General features: G+C 38.6%; 1 protein-coding gene across 1 annotated transcript in view; it reads left to right on the top strand.

Moving 5' to 3' along the window:
- LOC139971044 (glutamate receptor 1-like) overlaps nucleotides 1-10,565 on the top strand; it is a 30,815-nt gene extending 20,250 nt beyond the window's left edge. The window contains exons 7-11 of the mRNA XM_071977201.1: nucleotides 1,270-1,377; nucleotides 2,246-2,383; nucleotides 3,102-3,274; nucleotides 6,473-6,560; nucleotides 8,194-10,565. Of these exons, the coding sequence (XP_071833302.1) occupies nucleotides 1,270-1,377; nucleotides 2,246-2,383; nucleotides 3,102-3,274; nucleotides 6,473-6,560; nucleotides 8,194-9,384 (1,698 nt within the window). The 3' untranslated portion in view covers nucleotides 9,385-10,565. The remainder of the gene's footprint in view (nucleotides 1-1,269; nucleotides 1,378-2,245; nucleotides 2,384-3,101; nucleotides 3,275-6,472; nucleotides 6,561-8,193) is intronic.
- The last annotated feature ends 1,605 nt before the right edge of the window (nucleotides 10,566-12,170 follow it).

Here is a 12,170-nt window from a genome sequence, read left to right as displayed (position 1 = left end):
TCATATGTTATCATAATACGTTAACAGGGGTCATTCATACATTAGTCTTTACAGGATTGATTGCTAAAACTCGATATTTGGAGCAAAACTGATCAACTGATCCTAGCAGTAAACAAGGAGCCCGGGCGGGGAGTGGATCAAATTGTTTGCTTTCAGTGCCCTGACGCCATTTCGGGTGAATTTTGTGTAAAATTAGACTTAAATTTTAAAGAAAAACAAAACATTATTTGTCAGTGTGCAACTATGACGTCACACCTGTTTGCTTCAAGTTCACTTTTGGTAGAATATCAGATAACTTGAAATGTCAATATCTCTAAAGCGGTACATAGGAATTGTATGCAAATTTCACTAGAATGCTTAGATTATGTTCCTCTGTTACATATCAAAAAGAAATTTTGACCTGTTTTTTTCTTTTAATTCAGCTGTAAAAATCTATCCGTTGACCGAGGTTTGACTGTATGCCACCGAAACAAAGCATGGTTCCGGCATACATCATACAAGTCATATGCGCATTGCATATTGGACGATTATCGGGCTCTCGGGGGCTTAATATTTAATTACAGGATGCTTAATTAATTGGCATACCAGATACTTAAAAATATAGTCATGCATGTGCCTATTTCATAAACTTTATATTGCATGATTTCATCATTATATCCCTCAACCCGAGAATGAATAATATTCATCATCAAATTTTTATATATAGCATGAACGTTACAAATAACTGTAGCCTAAAGATTCTTTTCTCTATTGTTTCCTTTCAATCTAAAAATACCTATTTGAAAATTCTGGTAAAAAAAGGAAAATTTTAGGAAATAATTTTACAATGTACTAAAATTTAGTGTATAAAACTCTATATGCCAATATTGTTATGTACTGTAGCCCTCTTTAAAATCCACATTTTTCTACAAAGTGAAGTTGGAGGGACAACCCCTTCCAGTATACCCCTTCCCCATGGGACGCAGTGTCCCATTTGTCGAGCAATGAAGTATATGGTAACCCTACCCGAATCCATAACATGATAACTGTTATGATTAATTTGCCTTATATCCGTAAAAGGATCTCAAATGCCAGCCGAATAATTGTCCTCACTATTCCACAGACTGGCAAGAAAAATTTTACATTTGTTTTACTCTTAATCTGCAATCCTGATATATCAGAAGAAAAACAAAAACCCAACTTCACCTTATCATTAATTTCAAAGTCAGTGGTTTCATGAATACATCAGTTATATGTAACGCAACTTTGATAACATTTTTCTCGTTTTAGATTAGTTTTAGAGGTGCATCCGGGGACGTTTCTTTCAACGATGCAGGTGACCGCGTCAACTACACCATTAACATTTATTCTGGAAAGGACAAATTTGCTCAAAATTTGGTAAGTTTTCATATAAACAGCATCCTAAATATCTTCAAATGCTTAATGCACGTCCAATCATGTGTCTGTATATAATGAACTCTATATAAAGTATAGCCTGTAGCTTAAAGATGTACAATTGAATGTGATAAGTAATATATACATATATATATATATATATATTGATATATATATTGATATATATATATTGATATATATATATATATATATATATATCAGCTTATATACTGCTATACGTTATACCCGACATTACATTACCCTACATTATATACTACCATATACTGGTGATAACAACAGCTGTGTAAAACGAATACGTTGGAAGTTGAATTTTGAGATGTCGTGGGTTTCGCTTTGCAAATTTCGATAAGTGAAACAGAAATCGTGATCGTTCCAATTCATGTTTTTCCTACTATCCGGCATCAGTTTGATAAAGTATAAATAATATTAAGTTTTATATATTTACGGCTACTTTAGTAGAATTTTTCCTCATAGTAAAGACTACTCAATAAAATTGTTGTATAAATATATCGTAAATAAACGACATCTCTGGCATTTGAATTTCTCCTTTATATGTTATCTTAGAAATATTCGTTAAAACTTATAGATAACAAAATTTAAATTTTATTGCTTTATCCTTATCGTTAATACTTGGTTGTGATTTGATCTCTTCCCTTGCTCATTAGTGTGTTCAGCGGAGGGATGGGGATGCAAGAACTAGGCTGATTTTCCAATAAAGTCTTCTTGCACATTGCATGTTAGGCTATTTATTATGTGTATACCTTATAGACGTTTAATCTTAAAATTTAAATTGTTCAAAATGAAAAACAAAAGTAAAGTAATATCAGTTGTGTGTGCTATTTTGTTTTAGGCTGGATTTTTCACGCAAGACATCAAGAGTTGGCAAGAAGCTAATGGTGAAACTTGGCCAGGAAAACCAGGCAAACGTACTTACATTCAGCCGTTCAGACAGTCAGATGCGAGAGTTATCAAAGTCTTAGCGGTACCGGTAAGTGTAAACGATAGTATACCTTATTTTACCTTCAAAAGTGTTAATGAGTGTTAGTGGGGACGTGTTAGTGGGGAAGTGTTAATGGGGACGTGCTTACCAAGTGGTTTGGGGAGGGTGGGTAGGAGTGGGCGGGGTTAGTGGGGGAGGCAACAAGGCATATGGAATACATATTCACTTTGTGTGTTAAACAAGTTTAATGATCATTGTGATCGGTATGATGACAAAAGCACTAGCCCGGACCCTGGGTATGCATATGACGTCCATAGACGGTATTGACGGTAGAGCCTGAGTGGTGGGAGGGGGGAGGTCACAAGGGGCACTTCACTGTCCCCTATACCCACCTCTCTATCCTGTCCTATCTTCTCATCCCCACTCCTATCTCCCCTTCCCCTCCCATGCGGCTTGGTGAAAAACCGTGAAAGGGTTATCTTTGTGTAAAATTAGAAATGCTCCGTTTTAGTAATTAAAAATCATTTTTCCTGTTTTGGTAATTATAACAAAGTCCATTGTGTTGAAACTCTATAAAAGATTTATGAAATAAATACCCTTAAATAAAATTTCCGAACACCCCTTTTTCTCCGCCAAGACCTTTCCCACCGTGCCCAGATTAAACCCTCTTCCCGCCTCCCACTATAGACAGTCCTTATACAGGGAAAACAATATAACACGTTAAATGGTCATTTTCAAAATGAGAATTTTTTTTCGTTCCCTGCAGGAACCGCCATTTTTCATGCAGAAAGGTTGGGAACAAGTCCGATATCGGAAGGAGAACATCAAATATGATAACGCAGATCGTAACGATGAACCATATGAAGGTTACGCCTGGGAACTAATCAAAGATGTGAAAAAAGTGTTCGAAGAAGAAATGGGAATTGATTTTAACTTCGAGTAAGTCAAATACGTGACCATATAAATCCCCTTAAGAAATCACATCACTATCATAGGCGTAGGAACAGATGGTGGGGTGGGATGGGGTGGGATGGGGTTCAGAGATGGCAGCTCCACCCCACCCCCCACCACCACCCATTTTGAAATGAGAAATATGAGTAATAAAATATAAAATAAAATAGTAGTATCTATTCTGCACCCTCACTTTTCAAGGAATGTACTCCACAGAAATAATAATGAATTCAACTGATTGATCCTTGTCGAAATTTAACTTCGTCTTAACTTCGATGAATTACTGTAATTCATTCATCATATTGTAACACATAGTTAATTGAGCCGGTATGTGCTTGTAACGCAGCCACAAGATGCAGTTGATCAAGGGCAGCGAGGTTCAACTTGTGTAATGAGTCGCCTATATACCTTGACGAGGGTAATAACTAAAAGTATATGGAAATGAGTACAAACATAATATAATCTCCTGGCAACCCTCAGAGAAATATTATCAATTTACCATAAAGTTAAATATGGATTACAAGTATGCATACATTAAATTAATTAATTATTAACAGTCATTTTTCCACACAGTGTTAAAACAAAGAGCCTAATGGTGTTAAGAAGCTATGCAGGCTAATTGTAGAGCCTGGGGTCGTTTTACGACCGTGGCAGGTCGATGACGTAATCACAAAACTTTCCTAGCAATAGTGTGCTATAATTAAGCAGATCTTTAAACATATAATTACTTGCCTATGTTTCTCACATAGCAATAACATAATGCCCAATAGTCAAATGGACTGTCCATCCCTGGACAGCATAGCAGTACTAATCTAGGAACGCCTCACAATATATTAATAACTAAAAGCTGGTCGCTTTAGTTGTACTACGAACATACCCTAACAGGGGCAAACAATTAACTCTAACATAGTAACAGTCACACCCTGTGTAACATAGGAGTTTCTCCAGGTAACAGTTTATACTACCGGGGTATAACCCTCATCTATAGTAATAATGAAAAGTAGCACATTAACCACTTCAACCCTATAGTCTTGTTAAGACCCTAGTATGTACAGCCTAAGTGTACCTTTTTTTCACAAAGCTATTTTCCCGTATCTATTTGCTGTATTGCCCAGAGAACGCCCGCGGCCATATGGAAAGCCATTTAACATTTAATCGGGAATTTCAGATATCTTAAATTGTTTCTTATTTTAGATATCTAAAATTCTTTTTTCAGATATCTAAAATTAAATTCGAGATAGCCTATGATAAATTTAATTCGAGATATCTGAAATTTTATTTCAGATATCTGAAATTGAATTCGAGATATCTAAAATAGATTTCGAGATATCTAAAATTCTAATTCAGATATCTGAAATTGAATTCGAGATATGTGAAATTGAATTCGAGATATCCGAAATTGAATTCGAGATATCTGAAATTTTATTTCAGATATCTGAAATTGAATTCGAGATATCTGAAATTGAATTCAAGATATCTGAAATTCTAATTCGAGATATCTGAAATTCTAATTCAGATATCTGAAATTGAATTCGAGATATCTGTAATTGAATTCGAGATAGAATTCGAGATATCTCGAATTGAATTTCAGATATCTGAAATTCACTGGTGTTTCGAGATATCTGAAATTGATTTTAAGATATCTGCAATTATTTGTAGATATCTGAAATAAATTGGAGATATCTGTAATTTAATTGGAGATATCTGAAATTATTTCGAGATATCTGAAATTCCTTTTTAAATGCTAAAACGGCTTTCCATACGGCCACGCTTTAGATTGATACTAGGTTTATATCGGACAGATCCTCGGGCATGTAAAATACAGTGGGCAAGCACATTCGTGTTAGGCAGAAACTGACTCTGAGGCATGTACAGTTTGCACGCGAGAAGAAGAGTATTACAAACGACTTAGCCAAGACTACCCATGTACAAATCACTGACTTGGACCACAGGTTGCCATGGCAACTAACACCTTTTGTTAGCTGCAGTTACCTATAAGCATCCACTGGGACTAACAGTACCGGTATGGGCTACAAAGCAGAGAAATATCATCTAGCCGCCCAATCTGCTATATCTGGTCAGATGGTTCTGTACCAATTAAGAGTGACTAATAGGGCTTAAGACATACTAATCCTTGCCTATGTTCTTGAAACAATATATCAATATCTCTCTCTCTCTAGTCGACAGAAGTCGGAATCATGTTGAGATTTGCCCATTTATTTCTGTCCCTCATCAAGTTAGGAAGATCAGTTTGAAGCACCCGATGTCCCTAGCAACTACATCTATATAGCTGAGCTATGTTTTCCCCTATTTCTCCTTCCATGTTTTGGTGTCCACATGATAAGTTGAGAGATTGCAGGTTCCTTGGTGTTCCTGTATGAGTGCCCTGCTAGTTTGAGACGGCGTTGTTGTATCTTACAGGATAGTTTTGGTTCATTGCCATACAGTTCAGTATTTGTCATATGTTGACTCCAATGTACATTTAAACATTTCCGTAAAAGTCTTGTGTAGCACCCATCTAATTTTGCTTCCAATTCCTTCGTAACTGTCCATGTATCGGAGCCATACATGATGACACACTGTACAGTTGATTTAAAAATGTCTAGTTTGGTCTTTCTGTTGAGGCCAGATTTCCACACAGTGTCCATTTTATTACAAGCAGACCATGCCATGCCAATTCTTTTGTTGATTTCTCTTTTACTATCTCTCACAAGGGAACCAAGGTACTTGTAGTTGTCGACTTCATTTAGTTTTGCACCACTACTTATTTTGATGTCGATTTTGTCCTGGGTTTTGATGTTGACTGTGAGATATTCAGTTTTTGACTCATTAAGTCTAAGGCCCACACTACTAGCATGCTTTTCAACCTTTAATCAATATACCTGCTAACATATTACTACAACTCTTTCAACATAGAAGTTCACAGACGGTTCGGCTATTCCATAATCACCATGGCAACTAGTACAAGTGTATAGCAATGCTTCATGTACATGATAACGAATGCAAGGAACCAAAAGCATTCTGGCTTCTGATACTTTTTTTCTACACATAACTGGCCCCAACGTCCCTGAGAATATAACAATGTTGACATGCAATTCATCATAAATTCGTAGCTAATTGATTAACCAAGAATCATTAAAGGATAATATTTTGTGCAATAACCTCGTACTTGATATTCTTTCTCAGAATCACCTTGATGAGCCGTGGCCAATATGGTAGTCTGGATCTGTCGACTGGAGAGTGGGACGGTATGATTAGAGAACTCATTGACGGGGTATGTCAATTCTTAAACCTTCTCTCTTACGCAATCTTAATTGATAGGAGAATCACTGTAATATAATAACAGAAAAGAAAATCCCCCCCCCCCAAAAAAAAACGATTCAATTTTAAAATTACTCTTTGTGGAACATTTAAATTACGATAATTGGCTTTGTAAACGTTAGAAGGGTTTACGTTTTGATCCTAGCAGAACCTTTTACAGAGACTAACTGACATGAAAATAAACAGGGCACTACACGGAGAGGGAGAAACAACTAAATTCAAGGGCGTAAGAACCTTCCAGCCCCCAGTGAAAAAAAAGGGGCGGAAGTATCATTCCGCCCCCCCCCCCCCGCTTCGCAAGTCAGAAAACCCTTTTTTCATTTCCAAATGAGAAAAAATTCATTTGTAGCACCAAATTGCATCTAAGGCCAGGTGAAAATACAAAATTAAGTTTACCAAATGGAGTGGGTGTTGAAGTGTGCTATATTGCACCACATTGCATCTGAGGCCACCTGGAAATGCAAAAAAAATCCAAAGGGGAGGGGGACACCCCCTCTCCTTAGACCCCTCCCCAGGCCGTCCATCAGTCTTCAGCCCCCACCCCACTCAAAAGTACCTTCCTACGCCGTTTCATTCGCTTTAGAAAAGGTGTATTACGTACTACAAATGATATTATCAATGGGTTTATGCAAGACGACGGGGTGGGGGCGATGGGGGAGGGGGTGAGTTGGGAGGATGTGGGAGGTATTTCATAGGGGTATAGGCGTTAGCCATATTGCAAATGCAAATATTTTTGTTCAATGGGTTAGAAATCGACAACTGCAACCACCTCGGGGGACTGTAAATTTATTCTTCGATATATCTATTCGTCTTTTCGGATCTATCATAGTGTGCAATCTGTGCAAAGTCCTCTTTTCTTGTACTCCCCCTTCACCCCCCCCCCCCCCCTCCCCCCACCCACAACAACAACGGAGATCTTACCGGCTGTTATATATGGTCTAAGGGACGTTCTTCTATATTTTACTACATATTATTATCATTTTTGTTGATCCATTGTAAGATGGAAGAACTGCATCTGCACTATGTTGAGTGTAAAATGTTGATGATACCAAGTTAGCATATGGGTTTTCTTTGTAAAATATCATTTCGAAGCTACTTCTTCTTCACTTTCTTTTTAGAGGGCAATCAAATTGCCAAACACTCGGTGATTGCCTAACCATAGGGTGCTTCTTTTGTTTGTACGACCTTTAAAAAGCATGCGCATGCGCAAAATAGGTTGTTGATACAAAGTAAGTAGGTGAGAATGCATGGATTCGCCACATTCACTAAGTCTGTAGGCTCTCTAACTTAAAAAGAAAGACAAAATTATTTGAAACTTGGTTAAATTGGGGTTAAAATTGATAACACATGCAGATTCATGCCTGTACTAATGTGGTTTCATTAGAGAAAGGCGTAAGGGCTGAGAACGTTTTGAAAGTCTTTAAGTTCACAGTAGGCCTATACTGTGCTATGTTACTTGACCTTTGACATCATTCCTAAAACTATCATTACTTCACTCCATTAAAAATATTCATTAATAAAAAATCCTTTTTATGTTTTCGCTGACTTCTTCTTCTCCCGTTTTTCTTCTTCTTCTTTTCTTTCAGGATGCAGACGTCGCCATAGGATCCTTAACCAAAGTCGGAGCCCGGGAAGATGCTATTGACTTTACCGGTACGTGGTACAAAAGCCAACTCAAGGTCGCTATTCTTCATCCTTCCTGGACCTTCGAGTACCCATTTTCGCTGGTCTTCCCACTTCATGTCACCGCCTGGGCGGCACTTGTCGCTCTCTTTGTCATCATTTCCTCGATGGTATTTTTCCTTGGCTACTTCAGCCCTTACGAATACCGGAGACTGGCGGAGCGTGGGGAAGCGACAGAGGAGGAGGCCGGAACCTTTAGCATTGGTGAATCCATATTCTATTGTTTGTCGACTGGCTTTTGGCAAAGTTTCCACAGATCACCTAAATCATGGTCGCTGAGACTTCTCTCCATGTTCTGGTTCTGGTTTTGTATATGTACTATCTTCCTATATGCATGGAACGTCAACTCCGTCTTCAAGTTCTCCAAGACAGCCATCAAGATCAAAGACGTCCATGATTTGCTTTTCAATGACATCCATGAGTTCGGAGCTGTCCGTAACAGTCCGTCCTACGACTTCTATCGATTCAACAAAGGACAATATAGAATGGTCTTCGACCGGATTCTCAACTCGGATAGAAATCTTCTGGAAGACAGGATCGAAGAAGCCATATATCGCGTCCGTCGGCAATGGGATGGCCGCTACGCAGTACTCGGGGAAGAAAGGATTTTATCATACGCCGCCGATAGGAAGCCTTGTCGTTTGTTCATATCTGGGAAGACTCTGGGCAAAATCAGCTTTTCTTTCGCCACCCCGTCCGGTTCGCCACTCCGTGATCAGCTATCATACGCTCTAAAAGTATTGAAAAAACGAGGCAATATCACCCGTATATTGGATATGAAGTTCAGTAACTCTCTGAAGTGTGCTCGCGACACTCTGTGGGAAACTGAGACCAAAAAATCGTTCACCGTTCACGACCTTCAGGGGATGTACTACCTGATGTTCTGCGGAATGGGCGGGAGCGTCATCGTCATGATATTAGAATGGTTGTTGTACGTTCTCGCCATTGATAAGGGGGCCAGACCTACCTTTGTGGGTCGTCGTGGCGACCAAGGAGGGCACCGTGCTCCACCCCAAAATAAGATGACCACCGATTTCTATGGTCAGGATCCGAAAGACGCAGCACCAGACAAAGGGGCTACTGACTGGATTTAAGTCTCACCAGAAACTGACATTGTTTCTTGGGGAAGGGGTACGGGGGACGGGGTATAGGGTGTAGGGGAGGCTCTCACTTTTTTTCTCTCCGACTGTAATTCTGATTAATGTTTGAAATATTTCAATAATGTAAAGTTTCCGGTGATAGGATATCTATGTATAATTGTAAGCTATTCGTTTCAATCATTTTTTTTTCGTTGCTCAAATCAAAAGCAAGAATTTTGTGGTTGCAGGAAGAAAGACGCAAATAAGTGACTAATAGAAATTTATTTTTTTTGTAAATATTTGTAACAATTATGTAAATTTATAGTACTCGGTGTTAATAAGTCATGTTCGCGTCGATGTACGGGAATAATTGAAGCAGAGGAGCAGGGAGGAATGGGGTTGCTTGGGACAAAGTCTGTATTGGAATTCTAAGGAGAAACTATCTCCTTATGATTAAACCTTTAAGAAATATGTTCCTCCCTTTTCGAATTCGCGTCCCTCCTTCAATCCGTACCCGCGCGTTTATCACTATTCCAATTTTAATTGAATTCATTTTTAAAAAACATTTCTTGGCAGTGGTTTATGTTAAATTCATATCCATCAAATGACTTTGTTATATAGGGTACCGTTTAAATGATACAGTTAGGGTGTATCAAAGGGTCAATAGGTTTCTTCATCCAAGATCAACCCAGTCACGTGACCTATCAATTTGCTATATGGGCCTGTGATATCCATGTCATATATGTATAACCATCAATCATTGAAACCATTCTCCGAATGCATGCATGCAAGGTATTCCATGCAAACAAAATGGAAGTTATAGCTCGATTACTGATCCATAGATGTCAATTTTATTTTTTCAATTTGTACTATATTGGGGATAACATTCAATTAAATCGCTTATATAATCATTCAAGCAAAACTTATTTATGAATCTTCAGGAGTACGAAATATTAATATTTCAACCAATCGCACATGACTCACTACCAAAAAAATCAAAGGTGTGTTTGTTGTAGCTGTACAAATCAGGTGAACATGACTGTAACGTCTCTTTCAATCGCTATTGACATTGTGTTGTAACTGTCGTTAATGAACATTTTGCAATTTTATTTTTTCATATCGTCATTCTTGTATCCTTTTTCTTATCTATTTTTCTATTTTTCTGTTTCTTAAGGAAATATAAGTGGTGGAAGGTAGACACTATGGTTTGGTTTCTTTTTCTTTCGTGTTTTGTTGTTGCGGGGTAAGTAAGGTGATCTGAAAACATTGCAACAGGAGGGAGGGGTAGGAAGGGGGTGAGATGGGGAGGGGCAGGGGAGGTAAGTAATCTTTTTCCTTCAGCTATACCTCTATATATGATTGCTGACAAACTAAAAGCAAGGCCTGAAAGTTCGATGTCTATAGTAATATTGTCTTATCTATCCGGGAGGGGTGGGTGGGGACGGGGGAAGTCGGTGAGTTTGAGCACATATCCAAACAAACTTCTGCCCCAACCACTATATGCAAATTAGACCGAGTACAGCCGCTACGAGTCTTGCGGTGAAAATGATTACGTTTGTTTTGCAAAGTAAAGAGTTTTCTGAAGGTCTTCAAAATATTTTCCATCTTTATTCCCAAACGGCTAACAAAAGTATTAGGTTTAAAGGGTGTGAAGACTCGCGCAAAAAGAAACGTCTAATGCCGGTAATCTGACCTAGTTTCGAAAATGAGGTGTAACAGAAGTGTTAGACACCATCATCAATCCCAGAAATACACACACACAGCTTGCTACCGTCGGTAATTAGACACTAGTGTACAGTCAGTACATACAGCTGCAGTCTATACCAACAGCACAGTGTACAAACTATACAGCGATGGACATCTCAGGTTCACATAGATAACTAGGTATCACGTTTCATTAATGTCTGCATTTTGTAGCGACAAGAATGTTAAATGGATGTGTGCCGAGAGATTGGCTTCGGTCAGCTTGCGAGTCTATAAGCCTCCATGGCTTCTTTCGCGAGTTCCTGCTTGCGGGAAGATCACATATACATACATACATACATACAAGAGAAAAACTTCACTTGCAAGCAACGGAAAGTTAACTTTTTAAAGATGGCCGCATGCTGTTTGGGCGAGTCTTCAACGCCGGTCACGTATGAAGGGCATTACGGGAGGGGGGGGGGGATTCGGTACAGCCACGGGGCCGGGGATCAAATTAGGGAGTCGAAGTATGAGGAAAGATTAATCACGTTATGGCTTCCACACATCTGAATTTACTATGAATTTATAAATATCTTCAAAACAGGTGTCCCGTTGAATTAATTGTCCACCGAGCTCGACTCGGCGCTCGACACGCTTGGGTTTTAAACGGACAAAATCTTACAGCTTTAAAATAAAAAAATAGTGCAATTAATTTCTATGACACACAATTTTCTTTTCTTAGATTAATTGGTTTGTAAATAGGTCTCAAAAAGGGAAAAGTCAAACGAATGGTTGTAATTTCTTTTTCTTCAAACGCCATAGATTGAAGCATGGAGACGTATTGAGGCGTATCCGCGTATAAAATGTATGGTCGCCGTCGCCGCTTCAGGTCTGGGTATACACGACCCAATGCAACTCTGGTAGCAGCTTTGCCGATATGCGTGACGGGGAGAAGCTACATACATCATACTGTGTGCATTTTTTCTGCAGAAAAGTCGCACAAGGTTAAAAAACAAAATGGCACAACAAAACCAAATGCTTTTTCACCGACAGTCACAGTAAACATGTACGTCACACCGGGAGGACATTAACATTATGAACGCGGTAATCGCTAAATA

This window comes from Apostichopus japonicus, chromosome 8, assembly GCF_037975245.1.
Source record: "Apostichopus japonicus isolate 1M-3 chromosome 8, ASM3797524v1, whole genome shotgun sequence".
Lineage (NCBI taxonomy): Eukaryota > Metazoa > Echinodermata > Holothuroidea > Aspidochirotida > Stichopodidae > Apostichopus > Apostichopus japonicus.
This window is presented reverse-complemented; position numbering and strand designations above follow the sequence as displayed.